Source organism: Periplaneta americana, chromosome 10, assembly GCF_040183065.1.
Source record: "Periplaneta americana isolate PAMFEO1 chromosome 10, P.americana_PAMFEO1_priV1, whole genome shotgun sequence".
Lineage (NCBI taxonomy): Eukaryota > Metazoa > Arthropoda > Insecta > Blattodea > Blattidae > Periplaneta > Periplaneta americana.
Window position 1 is genome coordinate 52,891,346 of NC_091126.1, and position 19,691 is coordinate 52,911,036.

General features: G+C 31.9%; 1 protein-coding gene across 2 annotated transcripts in view; it reads right to left on the bottom strand.

Moving 5' to 3' along the window:
• Positions 1–1,004: 1,004 nt before the first annotated feature.
• LOC138707686 (congested-like trachea protein) overlaps positions 1,005–19,691 on the bottom strand; it is an 81,758-nt gene continuing 63,071 nt past the window's right edge. Inside the window, exons 6-7 of one of the 2 annotated variants that reach the window (XR_011334314.1) lie at positions 17,235–17,545; positions 1,005–1,144 (exon numbers count right to left, since the gene is read on the bottom strand). Coding sequence is in view for 1 of the 2 variants with exons in the window: in XM_069837482.1 (XP_069693583.1) it covers positions 17,358–17,545 (188 nt within the window). In the remaining variant the exon portion in view is untranslated. Of the gene's footprint in view, positions 1,145–17,079; positions 17,546–19,691 lie in introns of those variants that run through there. The other variant, XM_069837482.1, reaches the window with a different exon arrangement.

Genomic DNA, 19,691 nt, shown 5'->3' on the forward strand with positions numbered 1-19,691 from the left:
TCAGACTAGTCCGTGTTCTATACAGTTTATACATTTAGACAGCGGTTTTGTTATTTATGATCGTTAATCCAATTTATTTTTGGAAGGAAAAAAGAAGAAAATATAATTGAACTCTCCTTTTTTTTTTTACTTATTATGAAATGTGTACACTGCACAAAATAAAAGTTATCTTAACCTTACTAACCTCTGTGTAAACTTGAATATATGTTCAAAAATATGCAGTCCACTTTGATTTTTTTTTCTAGTAAATTAATCCCTCGATTCTGTTTTTCATCAGGGAAGGAAGAATAAAATACAGAGGGTTACCTGTTGTAAACTATCGAAGAGAAGCCTTGTCAATCAATAAAGAAATTGAGGGCTTGATTTTTGTATATCGTTTCTATAAATTAAAAGACTTTGGTGTTAAAAAAAGAAAAACCCTGGAAAAAAGGGAGAGAAGAGAAGTTCAAGATACATTTTGTTAAATGTGATAAAACTGCGCAAATATAAATCAGGGCCAGCATATTTTCGACATTTTACAAAGAAAAAATTACATTACATTTTAGTATTTCATTCTATAAAATGAAGTGTTGCTCTTTGTTAATATGTTAACAGACAAATCACAAGTTTTCAACTTGATTCTTTCTCGTAATTACCGCATGATACAAATAACCTCTGTGCTCTCATTTAACACATTATTCGAGTTGACTTTTATAGGGGTAAGTGATGTCTTGAACATTGAATTTATTTTATTAAGGAGCCGGACACTTTGAATGTGTTAATCATATTTCAAACTGATTTATAAGGCAATTCTCATATGTCAGACCTACAATAAACTTTCTTTTATGCATACATACAATAATCCGTGGGGCAACAGTTCTAATAGAACCATAGCCTATTAACTGACTGCTAGCCTCATGCCCACTTACATGCAGTAAAAGTAGATGACCATCCAACTAGTATGGAGGTAATATGTGGTCAGCATATTCATCCCTCTTCCCCATTGAAGCTGGATTGTTGGATCAGATTATGCTACTCATTATAGCTTCCCATATGCCAATCATGATATTGGGTCGGCACCAGTCGTATACACTAGCCAAAATTCATATCAATTTTTTTTTTTCCACATGATGTTCCGAACCAGTGTACATTCCATGGCACAGAACTAGAATATGAAACCACCACAGATATATAATTATTAAGATAGTTTGATATTTAAAAACCCATAACTAATAATAAATAAAAATAATATTGTAAATTTTGAAAATGCATATTTTTCATTATAGTAGTCGATGTAGTAAGGCAAGCATATCAAAACACTTGTAATGTATCTCCTTAATATATGGAAGCAAATGTCTTAAGGGGGCTCATACAGTAGCGGTGCTGCAGATTGTAAACCTTTCACAAAATTTTAAATATCTCAGAGTTAATCATTGGATCTTCCTCATTTTTTGTAAAAAAATAAGTGCTATTTGGGCCTTTCATTTGGAATCAACAAATTTATAATTATCAAATTAATTTATTACTTTTATTTACATAATTTAAAGAAAATAATTTGCTGCTACATAAGAGAAAAAACATAGTATCTCCCCAACCAATTGTCAAATTCTACATTTCTTTTTTGTTTCTGACTCCAGAAATGCAGTGTTAGAGGATGGACCACAGTGAACTTCCTATGTTACAAAGTTTTTGAACTACATTTTTTTAATTTTGTGATAAGGAAAAAAAGTCATTTTTATTTTACATTATTTACTTAAAATTTATATATTTAGGCTTATATCTCTACAAATGTGGTACATATCCTCTAGAGTTTAAATGGCTATAAATAACCTGAAATTTGAAACAATTTGGACAATTAGTTCAAGAGATATCATGTTTTTAGTTTGAAAAATAGCAGCAAATCATTTCCTTTAAATTTTGTAAATCAAAATAATGAACTGTTGTGATAATTATAACTTTATTGATGCCAAATGAGAGGCCCAAATACCACTTATTTGTGTACAAAAAATGAGAAAAATCCACTGAATTACCTCTGAGATATTTGAAATTTTGTGAAAGGTTTACAATCTGCAGCACCGCAACTGTATGAGTCCCCTTAATACACATTTACAATGTGCTCTCTGTGACAATTGTACAATGAAAATATTATAGCTTAAACTGAAGAAACAACCATTAATACATAGTTCAATATTAAGAACTAACAAAACATTTCCTCACAAATTTTACTTTCGCAATTCCAAAATAGTACAAAAAAACGTTGCTTATATCATGATATGGCAATATATGTTACATAAAATTCCAAAATAAATATTCATTAAAATATAATCACTTCAAAGATACTTATGTTTACATGTAACACATAAATTAAATATGAAAACATTCATATGATATATAACCCAGACCTAAATTATGGAACACTGTTTAATCTTAAAATGTTTTACCAATATATGTGTGAACACATTTATTTTGAACTTAGAGATAGGGGAGAGTACGGATGATTGACAGAGAGGAAAGTGTGATACATTTATTTTCTACCTTTTTTTTCCTATTAGTTGACTACGTTCATCTATAACCATAGTCAATTGCTATGTCTCATTACCATTCTTCTTGATAATGAACTGAAGACTGCTTTATAGGAAGGAAACAAGCTCAAATTTGTGATACCAAGCTCAAAAAACAGACAAATTTTATCTCCTTAAATGTATATTAAAAACATGCGAATGAAATAAGTTTAAAATTTTCCTGCTGTGCCACACACTTAACTCACATAATCTATACTAATGCCTGTTCACACATCTTAATTTTATTACAGCGGTTATTTAAGTTTTTTTCTTTTTAACAATTATAGTGGAATCCATAACCCATATTTCCTGCTTGTTATTGTGAAGTTATGCAACATGCCATTTATAACAAATCCATGGTAATTAATTTCTATAAATCATTTATGACATGAAAAATAAAATACAACACTTTTGAAAAATTTATACATTAACATGCGTAACTGTTCATACAGTGCAGTAACTGGTTCGTAAATGTTGATAGCTAATTCACAATATTGAATTTTTTACAAAGTCTAGTCTCAGACATTTTTATAAACTCTAAAGGAAAATATGAATATAGTACTAATGAGTGTCTAAAGACAAAGTATCATATGTCATTAAATTCCCACATTTCCCTGCAGCTGCAATACCTGTTACCGAGAGTAGGCAAAAGTGAGTGGTGTTTATTTTCTCTTCTCTGACTATGGTTTCCAATGTGTGACATACAAATTAAACAACCAGTCTCTTTTCTTCAGTTCTCGAACGTCGTGCAATAATGGTGAGAAAGAGTATCGCACAATATGTATTTATTTTCTAGATATTTACCAAAACAAAAATGTCCTACCATAAATGTGTTGACAAATTCAGACTGCAGGACTATATTTCTCCTATTCTGACAAGATGTGTTACTTTATCTCGCTAAAAACTTGTATAACTCTTGTCTTGTTCCACAACTTAAAGCTATAGGCCTATGACTGACAAAACTCCATTGTAGGAGGTTACTAAACCTTACTGCTGTGCTGGAGGCGGAGTCTGGAGCTTTCCTCCATTAATCTGAACCATTGTCGCTACTGACTGACAAGTCATCTGATGCATCACTGCTATCAGTACACGCTACTATTGGCTGACAATTAAGAAAGAGGAGGTGAATACTATATTGTGTCACTCTATAAGATTGACGCATGTGCAGACCAACGGAGTTTTGTAATTTGTTCCCCTATAGCTTCAATGCCAATGCGAAATTTATGAAATGTAATAAATGAAATGAAAATGAAACAGAGTTGTATGCTAAAGAGAAAGAGGTTCTATTTTGGATAATGTGGCACCAATGCATTTGAAGATCAAATCATCAGCAGACGACTATGCCTACCTTTTCCCAAAATATGAATATTTATGATGTTTGTCTATGAGGAGCGCTAAAGGCCTTGGAAATGAAATCATTAGTGTACTGCAGAAAAGTATGGAAGATAACTTGCAACATACTTCTCACAATTCATTAGGAACAAGTGAAATCTGTATAAATGCTAAGAAACATCATTTCAACAGCTTCTATAAACACATGTAAGGAAAATTATGAAGATTGAAAATGCTTTCTTCCTATTCACCAAAAAAATTTATCTAAACAAAATTTCTAGGCTTAACCTTGTTTCCAGTACAACTTTTATTCGCGTACAACACTTAATGTGAATAGTATCAACAATAAGTATGAATACAATTACTATTCCTTAGGCCATGTTATGGTGATAATCCAGTGTCATCTAAGTTGAAAATGTTCTCAGCAACAGGTATTGCATTTTCCGGGAAATGGAGAAATGTAATGATATGATACTATCTCACAAAACATTGTTTATTTTGCCTTGAGTAGATTTTCATAGTAGAACAATGAATGTTTCACAATAAATTTAATTACATTATATCAAAATGCATTAAGATGTGAAAAATAAATCTGTGGGTCCGAAATTAGGATGTACTTTCAAACAACATGACTGTTATAATTTCCAGAATATTACACTTTGCCAATTTTATGTCACTTGTCAAATACTGTAATGTAAAATTTAACATCATAAAAGTAGGAATGATTCAATACCTATCATAAATTAAATCATAAAGACTTAAGAAGAATGACTGGGATACTATTAATTATGACATGTTATTTTTATAAAGCCAATACCAAAATACTTCATTTGTTAATGGTGGAGCAAAATTTTCTCCGTCATTAACAAATATTAACCATAACAGATAATTCTGTAGGACCAAAGAAATTAATAATCTTTACATAGAAATACTTCATGTTTTAATTCAGTGTCCCATGACAGTCACTGCTAATGAGCTGATGACCCATATATTCACTTGACATATGGCCATGCAAATTCTTTGAAAATTGAGCAAAGAGTAAGTTATTACAAACTAATAATTATTAATGAATATTTTGTCATGACTGATGTTATACTTTCAAAATATAGTGGTGTTATATTTTGAAATATTAATTACTTCTATACTTGATCCTGCCTTGAAGAGTTACATACAATATTATTTAATACCGGGTAACAATCTTGTTACACATGCTACTATGTAGAAATTTACTCTAGCACTATGATTATATAAACTGAAAATGAAACAGTAGAAAGAACAAAATAACTCTTAATTTGAACTTCATGCAGCAGTACAGATCTCATTACAAAATATGTATGATAATTAAACATTCAATTTGTTTGTTCCATAATTTTTATCTACAGTAATACATAAAATTATATTATTTTTCAAACCTGCAACTTTAAAGACAATGCCATGTGTTCTTCCAAATTTCTAATGGAGTTACATGAAAGAAGTTCAATTATGTTAGCATTTGCATTTGTTATATCACTTATGGTACATGCTGAGAACTTAAATGGAGGAAAAGAAGACATCTTAAACAGAATGAAGTAGACATTACATAATTCATACAAGTAAACTAATAAAATAATTTAGACAGAATTAAGGAAATAAACATTTCAACAATAAATACATTATTGAACAGGGAGAACTCCAGATCATATTCCTGATTTATTTTACGTTAATATCACCGTAACTTAAGAATTAGACTTCAATAAAGTTGGTATACTTCACCAATACTCAACAGAATACAAAGGAATATGTATTTTAAAAAAATATTTATGTGACTGTAACTTTTTTATTTTTATTAAGTGATTATTACGTACATTTAATCAATGACGCCATAAGAACTGAATGCATTCAATGTCTTAATAGAACATTTACTACAAATTCAGAACTGAAAGTATAAGTAAGATGTAATGTATTATAAAGAGTGACAAGAAATTACAGAATTGCTCATATGTAAAACTGAACCTCCAAACACGTTTCTTGTTTCTCTCTACTGCTACAAAATACTGTTCTATGTATATTTTTGTATATTGTATCATATTTTATCACATCTAAAATACACAGTTTTATAACAAACTACTCGAAAAATAATCCTGCAACTTTTATTTAAACATGTATATTTCCATATATTAAGTTAATAAGTTTGTGGTGTTACCAATAGGTTATGTGGTCCAAATCCAAAATTAAAACTTAATTTTTTTATGAATACATTGCACTTGGCAGCGTGCGATAACAAAACTAAAATATATTTACTTTATTGTTATTCAACAGGTTCAAACTTCTGTAAGTTATTTTAATGGATTAAATATTATAAATAAATAGCAGAAATTTAAAAGTGTTGTTGGTTTCTTATTTGAGGGATCTGCGTCTATACTCTATCTCAAACATCAATATTCGATGCAAAAAAAAAGTTTAATGTGTCAGTAAAAAGTCTACAAAATTTATATTTTTTATGGCCTGAGAACCTAATTATTCGTTAACAGTTAAAAAAACACCAACAAACGAAACATGATGTAGATCATAATATATGCTCTTGTACTAGCATTTTAACTGATGTATATATGGAGTAATACTTTAACTGTAATTAATGAAAGGAAGCCAAATATTTGCAGCACTACATTTTTAAAAAAGATAAAAAAATAAAAGGAACCAAAAATTGAAATTAAACGATTGTCTTAATTCCTTTGGACAAAAGTGGCAGTAGGATCATTACGTATTTTCTATAACTCTAATATTCAAAATATAAATTCTGATTATCACCTGAACAATAATGTTCATTTCACAATACCGTCGTGTTCTGACTCATCACACAATGCTCTGAATACCCTGATATACTGTATCTAGCACTTCAAATTTTCACATTTACTTCTGAAGCACTATAAGTGAAGCAGATTATGAAGTCAATAGTATAACTTTTGCATAAAACTATTCTATTATTCACGTATTTAATTCTTTCTCTGCATTTCTTTAAAAAAATATTCACACAATTTCAATAGTTTGTAAGAAGAGAAACTGTAATTTCCTGAGAATCATTCATTAAACGTATATCTACGACTTAATATTTTATGCAGATGGAAAGGAGTATCACAATATTCTAACTGGCAAACATCTTGCATATTATATTCTTAAATAAAATGCTTTTGTATATCCATTTCTCTTTTCCATTGTCCCACTTATTAGTAATTCACTTATCAATATAACAGTAATTGTTACTTCTTACAGTACAGTTGAAGGGAATGTAAATTTAAATATATGTTGAACTTCATATCTCCTCAATATACAGAGTGGAAGTGAAATAATTTTGCAGATTCAAAGGGATGATAGGGTACACTTAAATAAATGGAAAACCAATATTACATTTTGTGATTAAATGCAAGATTAATTAGAAAGTTAAGTTGGAAGTTTCAGCTGGTAACATTGCTGGTAACAGATGTAATACAGATGTAAATAGTCAACAAAATCAGGTCTGTCTCCATACGTGAACTACCTCGCACCTCTGTCTCTGGCTACAATGTTGCAATCTGATTGCACTGTTCACTGGCTTCAAATTAGTGGTTCTTAAATGAAATTTATACAAAAACCTTTCACGTTATTCAAATACATCAGAGGGATAAATGATTCTGTATTAGATTTTCTATTCATATGGACAAAATTGGCGATCTTACTCGCAATAGTTACTGAATAAGAGGGTATTAAACATTTGGGAAAAGGAAAAACAATTTTTTTTCTGAAAAAACTATGAACTTTCCACCAAGATGGTATTACACTGTTTTGTTACATACAAAATGAGCTAATCGCTCTGAAAACCTACAGAGTTAGTTCTCTCCCATCCTGTGTGTGTGTCTATATATTACCACAAATATTTTAATGTCTCCATTCTATACTCTCAGCAATGTGATAGGGTGCATATCATCATATAAAAATCGTTAATTCCAAAGAAAGAGCAAAAAATAAGTATCGTATAATTAAATTTAAAAATAAACATTACGATTCCATATTTTGAAAATTTAGAAATATTTTTGAAATGTTTCAATTCTCTTGAATTTACGTGGCTACATAATGTATTATAACATACGAATACTGAAATTTAAACATATTAAGTTTTCTTTTAATGAAATGCAAAAGAACATAGTTAAGATATACCTAGGATAGTTGTTGAAACACAATATTTTTATAATTATGCTATTTTCCATGTTTATTACTAAATTTTAAGATACACTTGAAAAACGTGACGGTCACAAAAAATATAAAACTGATATCAGTTTTGATTTCTACCCACAATCCTCATGCAGTCCAAATACAAACCGAATTCATTCAAATACAAATATTCACAAAATAATTAACTTCTAGAACAAAATTCCTCAACTAACGCAAATGTTGCGAAGTCTGCAAATTAGGCATGAACAAATATAGCGTAATTAATCCCTTAATGTTGTGCTAACATGTCTCAAATAACAGGCAGGCAGGCAGAACCATACTCCAGGGAATGCCGACCTATGCACGAGCAGCTATTAGAATATGTTGAATGTTTAGTTGTGATAACGTAATTATTAATTTTGAGAGTTCATTAAACTGCACTTTCGTTTAAGTGTGTGTTTGTGTTTTTGTATTGCATACTGAGAGGTCACTGGACTGAAAACTGTTTAAGAGTTTATTTTTACTTAATAATGGTAAACTCTAAGTAGAGTATACATTAGTGTAACAAGTGCATTGGAAGGAGTATGTATAAACAAAGTCGGCTAGAGAAGCAAGAAGCCAATTTTTTAGATTTTACTGTGTGGCGTGCTGTAAGTGCTCAAAGAGTGATAAGACCTATTATCTTCAGTGACACATCTACCCCTGAAAGATACAGGCAACAAATACTGACTCTATTTTACGAACACATGACTGATTACGAAAGTCGACATGATGTCTTTTATGGAAGGATGCATTACTGTTCATACAGTCATAGCTTCAATAAATAAAATGAGAATGTTGCTTGAAGATCGAGTTACTAGTGCTATATTAATGCTGCTATTCTTTCCCAATTCAACCCACACAAATTTTAATTTCAGGATTTACGAAGTTTACAGAAGTATTTCCCACACTTGAGAGACTACTATTAATTCCACAATTTGGGACATTTGGCCGACATCTACAGCTGACCACTAGGATCCAGAATACAAAGCAGAGGTTAAATTAAAAATTTAAAAAATTTCAAATTTCGCCACGAGAACATAATATTTTACAAAGGCACCACGATTTTATACGTGCAAATGGGTAACACTTCCAGAAATACGTGTGTGTTGATGTTGCAGGTTATGTCTGCTTCATTTGCCAGGCACATAGATCAGCACTCTCGGGAGTGTGGCTTGCACTACCAGACACACGAGAACTATTGGCAGCAGAACAAGGGAAATAATCACAGTATTTATAATCTGAGTTTATCATTGTGTTCAATTAACTGTAGTAAGAATTGTTTACTACAATAATACAATTAACAGCAGATAATTTCGGATAAACTGCTATGCTATCTGTACTCTTCTGTAGTAACAGATGCGCAGAATGGAGTGGTTCAGCAATATGTGAGCTAATTCACACAGGTTTAACGGTTTTATTAAATTTCTGGCATGTTTACAACAATGAAACGCGCTTTTTTAGCCTCGTGTTATTTTATTAGATTTAAAAGTAATCTTTTGAAACTCATTCAGGACCCACGATTGTTTAATTAATTCTGTGCTTATATAAAAGAGGCAGGTCCAATATTCCTGTGAGACTGAACTGTTCAAATTTAATGCATCTCGTTCCTTTGATCTCTTGAATATCTATTCTACTGTAATAACTTGGAGATATTTTTATTTTTATGAAATTGGTTACTTAACACTGTTGTGTGAACTGCGAGGTTACCTAAATTCAATGAAATTGATGACAGATTTTGGCAGGATGATAATGATGATTCGTCATGAAATTACTTGACATTCACCTTACAGTTCTAAAAAACCTCGGAAAAGTCTCAACCAGATAATCAGATCCCATGAGACCAGTTTTTACCCTGAGCTTTTTATTTTGTTATAAGCAAGTTAATTTACTTTAAGTGACTGAGATATTAAATTAATTCAGGTTGCTATAATTCAGTGATGAAAATAAAATAGTTATTTGGAATATAACAAAAGCCAGTACTACTTATTTCGCTTATGGATTAACTCAAAGTCTGCTGTATGACTCTGTTATCTTCTGATGAAGAATAATGAGAATATTGTTCTAGAATATCACAAATTTAAATGTGCACATGTTCGGTTCAATTATTTACATGCATCCAATGTAATAATGCGAGCAGGAGGATATTTGGTAATAACAGATGGCACAGAGTATGACGAAGTAGAATTTTAAATAATATAACTTATGAATATCACAACAATAAATTTCTTTATTGTATCTGAGAAAATAAATCATGTCTCTTAAAACATTTCATCCTTGTCATAATTAGGTCTTTAGTTTTTTGGCAATTGTAACTTCAGGGACTAGACAGACACACGTGGTGAAGCTCCCATGATGTGAAGTCAGTACGACGGATGCTATGTCTGTATCTGACAAAACACTACCATTATTTCCATCCATTTTCAACAATTATATATCCACACATTAAACAAATAAGCATTACTTATTCTCAAGGGTAAGTCTGTTCGAACTATTCCAACCTCATTAAGGTGGAAACTATATAGTAACACTAGATACAATGTGCAATACAGTCATGGCACAAATATACCACCTGAGACAATACAGAACATAAGACAAAGGGCACAAAGGATGGAAATCGAGACTAGGACTCCTGGGTTTGTAGCCGTGTCTATTACCACTGTCTCATGGCAGTAAATATAAAAATATCAAAGTGACAAGAATTTCATTATTTAGCTTTTTATATCTCATATAAATCTTGGTTAGTTATGAAGTCTGGAAGTAAATACATTCAGAAGCACGATTCAGCCCATAAAGGTGAAATGTTGTAGGAAACAGACGATCATCTTCACAAAGTTTTCATGTATCAACACACAATATAAGCCACAGTTAAATTGGTACATAAATGGGTACAATGGCTTACCAACAAAGAACTAAATTCTTTTGTTTACTAGTAATTATTTCAGCCAGTGTACTAACCTACTATATACTCCAGCTCCAATCACATGATACTATAATTTTCAGAGTCCTATGTCGCACAAGAAATAGCACATAGTGGAGCTTCAACTATCGCCATTAATTCATTCCACAAAACTGCTATGATTATAGACATGACAACAATATGTAGGCCTACATGTTATAGCGATAATTTATTCTGAAAATAAAATGTAAAAACATATAAATATTTTTAGTTTAAGTTATGTGTCAATAAAATGATATCGGTTAAGACTACTGTATTGCTTTAATGTAACAAAAAATTATTAAATTCATGATATAACCACCACATTCCTCATAGACCTTCAACAGAAAAGCTTCATGAATGTTGTAAATTTCAATGAACACGAAATTTCCTGTTTCGATAGTATGTTTCATTTTCACTATTATGCTATCACGAGCTTTCATTACTTTAATTGTTCCAAGAACAGCAAATAATTTAGCAAAATTTTTATAATTTATTTTTTCGTCAAAGATTGTTCAGGTCACACTATCATCCTGCTGCTTAGAACATCAGAAGAGTTTTTGTATGTCAGAAAATAAACTACTCTTTCCTACTTAATTTTGGTGTAGTAATTTCAAACATGCCAACAAAAAGTCATTATTGGGTACAGTTCTAATTAAGTAAGATACACTTAATTTTAGACATGGAAATAAACAAAAAAATACCACTATTACCTTTAATGCCAGTAAGGCAACAATGGCGCTATTACCATATTCAGTGAACAGCTACAATAATCGACAGTCTTCTGTCAACATTTCTCTGTGTCAATTGAGTCAAACTTTTCTGTCTGCATTGTGCAAGATGAAGCCAGGTGTACCGAAAACATGATCAAAATTGCGCATGTGTATTGTTATTGCAGGGTTTCACTTTCAACATCATCTATGATGGTAAGTTAATGCATAACTTTCTTCTGTATTTATTTCTATTTATAGCATAAAAGTATTTTTTATGTACTCTGTGTGAACCCGGGCTACATTTTCATGCGCCACCCAGTATAAAAGAAACTCATCAAGGAAGCACTTTTAATTAAAGATAAATCTCTTACGAATTATTTTATCATGCAATGCTTGCATATCTTAAAATGTTGAAATTAATTTGATTTGGTTAAGATTAACCATATTAGGTAGAATGACAGTTAAAGAAATGCTAGCATTTCAATATCATGGTATTTTAAGTTTAAGAAAGTATTAATAAAATAGTCTTATACATTCCAACGGATATATCATAGAAATGAAAAAACTGATGCTGTTTTCCAATTCAGGATAGATTATACCCTAATCACATATTTTTGTTTGATACAGAAAAAAACTAAAATTTGTTGCCTAGTGTCATTGTATGCGGAATGCTGTATGTACGAGTCATGTCCAGAACTCATTAACCTGCAGCAGAATCACTAAAAATACAGTATTTCACTTAACTTCTGAAGGAGTAACACTTCTAAATTCTTTTACTGTTTTCACACCTGTAAACATTTTTGTAGTCATTTTGTGAGAAATAAAACCAGCACTCTGACTGCAGTCAATGAACTTCACTAATAGCTATGATTCAATTCTTTGCTATTGAATAACGAATGATGGTTAGTAGAGACTATGAAAGTCGAAGACGGCGATAATTTAAGCTCCACTATATAACCAAGATGGAGTCACAATAAGAACAATGTAGGTTAAAGGGTTAAGCACTTGCTTATTGATTAGTGTATCTCCAATCTTGTTTTTGGTACCTCATATTGTATGTCACACATTAGACAATTTCTATTTTTTTTTTCCGAACTGTAGCTTTATTCAAGCAACAGTCATCATTTCTTAACACTTTGTGCTACAGAGTCCATATTCTGAACAAATGATTAACAAAAAATTTGAACTACAAATAACATAGTTTTAGTAGTAGGTCCACTTCAGTATATAAATACACGAAAATCCGTTTTTGAAATGCAATTACATAGAACAATTATGTTTAAACAGAATTTGATATATAAATAATTCGAAACTAGAATCTTATTGCTCCAAAGAAAAAAATAATATTTCCTAATAATTTTTTTGTTTCGTTTTCAAAGTATAAACTAATTGTTTTGTGGCAAAGACAGAATCAGTAGCTTGTTCTGAAATCTTCGGTCTGTATCCTCTGTGATCAAAGCTTACAAGGGAAGCATTAATGAATTCAAGTCGAAATTTACCATCAAACTGACCACAATGTCAGATCTTCATAGCTGATAGAGAAGTACAAAGAAATTAGCTACCCATACTAATGGTAACACTGCGAATTGAAAGATTATCAAAAAGCTGAGTAGCCTCTTGTCTTGAATGGATGCAGCGCACTTACCTCGTGTATCATAATACGAAAGGGGAGAAAGTTCATGGAGGCAATTCAGCTACTCTTTCCAAGGACGTGCTATTGATTTTAAATCAGCATTCCAAAAAAAATTTTCATACCCTTACAGTCAGAACCAGCAGCTATATTTTTTATGTTTGTCTATCTGCTATGGAGATTTTAGTATGCAGTTTGAGGGGAGATTTCGACTGTTCCCCAGTTAGTATAAAGTAACTTGCAACTTTAATATTTAGTAAACATACATTCACTTTGTGCAGGAGTTTCCTGAGTGATTAAGGAGGTTCTTGTAACATTTGTCTACAATTGAAAAATACACATAATAATTAGACAACCACCTTCTTCCAATATAATTATTCACTATTTAGGTAATAACTTTCAAAGTTTAGATGTATAAAAATCTACTCGATGTATTATCATTTCTTTCCTGGGCCATTCCATGTCAAATCAACACAAAAAAGTGCACTTTTCAACTCGACCACCTCAGATTTTCATTAAATTTGGTGGGATGGTAAAGAACCTTAAGTTAATTAATTATGTAAAATTTTAGCCCTCGATAATGCACGATATGCATACAGCAATTCTGTCAATACGAGAAAAAATGTAAAAATGTCGCATATTATGTCAACAAAAATAATTCATATCATCTCTTCTAATTGAGGTAGAATCTTAAACTTGGGCTTATTTTAAAGCTAAGGGATCATACGTTTCAATAAAAATAGGTTTGCATCAAAGTAATGAATTCTTTATTGAATGGTCATGTGAAACACATTTTAACATTGAATATCTATAAATTCGGGACATAAATTATTTCGCGAAAAATGTATATTATAGAGGTAAGAGTATTCTTCCCTTGGTGTAAGTTTCATTTTGGAAACGTTTCAGGAATATCAATAAAAAAATATATCAATGTATTGGTTTGTAGCACTTAAACCCATCTTACACCAACACTGCATGAGCATGAGTTCGAACTTGTCTGATTATCTGCGTCTTCGATCTGTCAGGCCGTCATGAGTTGCAGTTTATACAATCTTCAATTTATACAAAACGTGTGATCTGTTTCAAGTGCAGTGTCGTTAGTTTTTGTAGTATGTGGTAGTTTTGTGCGATGTAATGGAGTCGCGTTTTAAGTTATAGGCCTATGTTTGCTGCAATACCTTCGAGAAATCAGGGCATTGCAATTAGAGGAAAAATTTAAGAAGTGTTATATCGTGGATGCTTAATGTATTTCCTGATTTAAAACAGGAACAAAAGGTGTGCGCTATGTGTCGCAAAGAAATAAAAATATAATATGATGCTATTACGCAGAATCCTCTGACTGACTCTAGTAATGAAGAATATGTCAATTCTACAGCAAATGTAAGTTCATTAAATACAAGTCTTTTTGACCAAGGTGTGGTCCTTATTAAACAAAAAAGGCTACAACAAGAGAAATATAAGAGACAGAAATTTGAAAATATTGTAAAAGATAAAGTCTTCGATATTAAAGACACCGAGGAACCAGGACCTTTCTGATTCTGCAATTTTGTCTCAGTTGCAGGACAATTTTCAAAATTCAGGTAAAAGTGAGAAAATCACCATTTTAACACTACTACTTAAAAGCTGGAGCATAAATAATATAAAAAAGAGTTTCTTTCAGCTTTCGAATACATAATTCGGAAAGCCAAAGTCCTGGCAAAGGGAAAGGGAATGGGAATTTTGTGTTCACCAAATCCGAAACCTGGAAAACTCTTGCTCGTGGCTGTTGCCAGTAAAGTTAAAGAATTCTGTTGTTCTGACGAGATAAGCAGAATGATGCCTGGTAAGAAATATTTGTTGTGATTAAAGAATCAGGGAGTAAATCACATGAGCAGAAATGAATTATATGCAGTGTTTAACAATTCTAACCCTGAAATGAAGGTAATATTCTCCAAATTTTCAGCTTTTAGACCAAGAAATTGTATTCTAGCTGGAGTTAGTGGAACTATACTGTCTGTGTTTGTGTCCTTATCAGAATGTAAAATTTATGCCGGAAGCAATTTATTAAAGTTTCAGGTCTACGTGGATTTCTAGAAAATTTTTCTTTATACTTTGCAACTTATCAACATTTCTTGGCTACTATGGTGTGCAATCCTCCTCATATAAATTGCTTGTTCAGGAAATGTACAGAATGTCCTGAATCATTCAAAATAAGAGAGGGTTTAGAGAAATGTTTCGAATAAAACTTCAGTGAATCAGTGACCTACAAGCAGTGGATGACGACTGACCAATCAATCAACGCTTGAGACCATAATGAAACCCAAAGACAAATTTTTCGACTGTCTCTTGGAGAAACTTCGTGATCTACTGACTCACTCATTTATATCATCTGAACAAAGTAAGTTTCTACGTGATATGAAATCATTTCTACAGCCATGCCAGTTTGTGCTATACAACTTTGCTGAAAACTATTATTTCGTAATCCAAGATGAATTTCAGTCATATCACAGGACTAATGTGCAGACAACCATTCATACTTTCGTAATATTTTATAACGAATCGTCATCCGATACAGTCTCTATTAAAAATCTGGTAATAATTTCACACTGCCCGAAATATGACATTACAGCTGTACATCTGTTTCAAAAATATCTAATGGAGTCATTAAAACAAACATCTATAATTCACCACAAAAATTATGTATTTCTCCGATTGATTTTCTGCTCAGTATAAAAATAGGAAAAAATTTCCTGAACCTCACATTACATGAAGAAGATTTTGAATTTCCAACAGAATTGCATTATTTTTGCATATCGCATGGTGAAAGAGCATGCGACGTTGTAGGTGGGACACTTAAAAGGTTTGCGGCTTGTGCTAGTTTGCAGAGACCATCCGATAAACAAATAATTACACCTAGGGAATTGTACGACTGGACAAGGGATCATCTCCCAAACATTAATACTGTTTATGTGACTGAAAAAAGCTATACTGAAGAGGAAAAAATGCTTGCTCTTCGATTTGCAAAATCCACCGCAGTGCCTGGAACACAAGTTTCATACAGTCCTGCTGTTAAGGATGGGTATTATACTTGCTAAGAATTTTTAAAATGCAGCTGAAACAACGCAGCATCCTGTCTGGAATGATGATCAGGCTATTTCATCTCAGCAATGAAAGGTAAGCATCTCTTACAGAACTTCAGGTTTAACAAAATCCATGTGACAATAATTTATTTGAGGTAATAATTAAAAAATTCGAATTATGTACTACATGTTAAATTACATACCGACATTCAAGAATATGATCAAATATAATTAAATACAACGAGTGTATAGGACATAATTATCGCGACTCATACAGTTAGCTTATGCTTGCAGTGACATAATAATTTTTATCTTTGTAACCTATGATTATTCCAAGTTGAAACTTATCAGTTCATTATATCACTAATTGAGGCGTACTATATGTTTTTTTCCTTAAAATAGAACCCCCGCATTTTTAAATATGAATATATGAAAATTGTTTCACCATGTTTTTTTTTAGTGTAATTGAATACATGCAGAAAACAATATAAGCAATAAAAACTATCACATATTAAGAATGTATCACCCAATTTTTGTAAATTTATCTGGAGACGTTTTTGAGATATATAATTTTAATTGAAGCGGCGTGCTTACAAAAATATGATTTTTCTTCATGTTTGAAACGCCACTGACAGAAAACGAAAGCACAGGACATATGAAACTCGGCAGTTTTAGTTAGCGCGGCAGGTAAAACAAACCCTCAAATTTTGAAAGAAATCTGAGTCGGTCGGGTTGAGCGCCTTGTTGATTTGATATGGAATGACCCTCCTATAAATTTAAGTTCAGAAAGACATTTCATCGAATCCTTAAAATACTTACATCACGAAAATGTATCATAAACGAAGAGTTCTGGTAATCTATTTCTGGCATGATAGAACACCATATTCCAACAAATAAGAAAAAGCAATGAGCAATTTGTATTTCATAAGGCCACCATCAAGATCAGTAGTTAGGTGCAAGGATGTTCAGGAACTTCATGCATAACTCAAACCCAATGAAACAAGCAGCATTAGCTGGGAAGGCTCGTAACATCACAGGAACTACGCCCTTGTATAGTGCCAGAGGTCCTTCTTCTTTCATCAGGTTTTTGAAAACGTCACGAATACCATTCGGAAATGTTCCCTCAGGAGCTAGAACAGTAATTTGTTAGAAAATATGAGTATCAGTTTAATTTACTACAACTTTGAATTTAGAGATGTGAAGCTGTGGTAGGCAGGGGTCTCCAACCAACAGCCAATTAGCACTTTAGTCCAGCCCCCAAAAGAAAAGAAAAATTGAAGCGTTTAGTTTCATAAGGGTCTAAGTGCACGGTACTAGGTTTGTGGAAAACAAAGAAAAAAACATTTGAAATGTAAATTTAGACAATTATTTAAGACATTTTGTGCATCATATTACTTTTGCTAGGTGAAAGACAGGTCTGAAGATGATTCATATCATATTCATTAAAAAATTAACATTTGTCAAATTATTAAAGTCTTTTGTAAAAAGAGTTGCAAAAGGGTCTAGGTGCCAACTCAGAAAAACCCAACATGACATGACATTGGAACATATTTCAACTTTGAAAAATAGAAAAAAATATTTTAAAGGCTCTCAACAGTGAGAACACATAAACACTTACATTAAAAGATATGCTAAAGAAACAATAAAGAAAATACGAAACTAAATGAATTTAATGTCATTTTTGTTGGTTACAAAAACTGTACTTTTACAAGACTTTAGCTGGACCATGCCGTTTAATAATGTGCAAGTAAAATCTTTTTGTTTCTTATGAAATGTATGGGACCATATTTTCGACGTGTTTTCCCTTCTCGCAAATTTCTCTTCTGCTTTCTTCAGGTATCCAAAATTCCTTCATATCTCTTCCTCCTTTTCAAGGCTTTTCCTCCATTTCAGGGGACTCTTCGAGTCTTAGCATGAGTAAAATATCACGTAACACACAACTAATATGTGTAACACTAATCACGCTGTTGTACAAAACATTAATAGTGACTCGGGAAGAGAGTTGACAACATAGCAGGTTATGTGAGCATTGGCACAAAGACCCAAGAATGAGCAGCAGGAGATAGACCCAGTGCTATCTCTTGGAATATACTGGTACTAATATAGCTTTCGGTAGTTCATATACCCTTCTGAAATTCATTGGGCAGGGCACATGGATCCATTTAAAACTATTAGTTGTGAAATCATGACAGCTGCAGACATGAATAGTAATACATTCTGCCTGACTGTGCACAAAATAAAGTACAGCTCTAAAAGAAATTCCGCACTCAATTGTTAAATTTACAGACAAACCATAAAACTATTACAGTAAGAACACAATAACACAACTAAATCTTTTACAGGAAAAGTTGGCATGGTGTTTCTATTTTGTTACTGACAGACTATGGGTCAGGCTATTGTAGCCCCTTGCAGGAATGTTCTGCATACTATGAATACAGTAAAACCTCTATTATCCATGGTAATGAAGGGGTGGACTGAACGATTAATCAAAAAAACCGGATAATCCGCACCATAAAAGATTTTCGTAAATTTAGTGAATAATGCTTACACTTTCGTAATTTCCTCTATGGTCTTGTATTGAACACACTAGGTAGTGGATCAGAAAATTCACTGATATAAGTCTGGTTGTTAACAATGGGATTTTAGGAGACAAGAAAATTTCTTGTAATGGCTATCTGTGGAAAGATAGGAATAGTGGAGGTCTCATATTGTAGATTTACATACTTCATATATGCCATCCTTGATTTTTATTAAATTGCACACAGTTGTGACTCCAATCTCGTATTCTGAGATGAACCACAGTTTCTCGTTTCCCGAAACCACTCAGTTATTTGCACTTTTTATAGCCTACCTTGCACAACATGATTTCTTTTGATACTCATGGAAGATATTTTATACAGAAGTTATACAGTACGACAACTCGAATAGTAGACCACACTGTGTAAGGGTAAAGTCTTGTAATAGCCCTCTCTAGAAAATTAACTTGCTAATATAATGAACAGTAGCATACTCCATATATTTCTGTAGGAAAAAAGCTAGAGAAAGACAGTCGGATAATCCACCAATCAGTTAATAAGGTGACGGTTATTCAGGGTTCTACTGTATATTGATCTGTAATATGTAGTTGTAAGAATAATAGTTGTGGCAGGGTTGGTGCCTGAAGTATGTAGCAAGTATGTGCTACAACCAAAATTTCTGAAGCCAAAAACTGTTTAAAGAAAGAATTGAAATAATTTAGTTCTACCAGATCATAGGAACATGGTTAGTTTGCTTCAG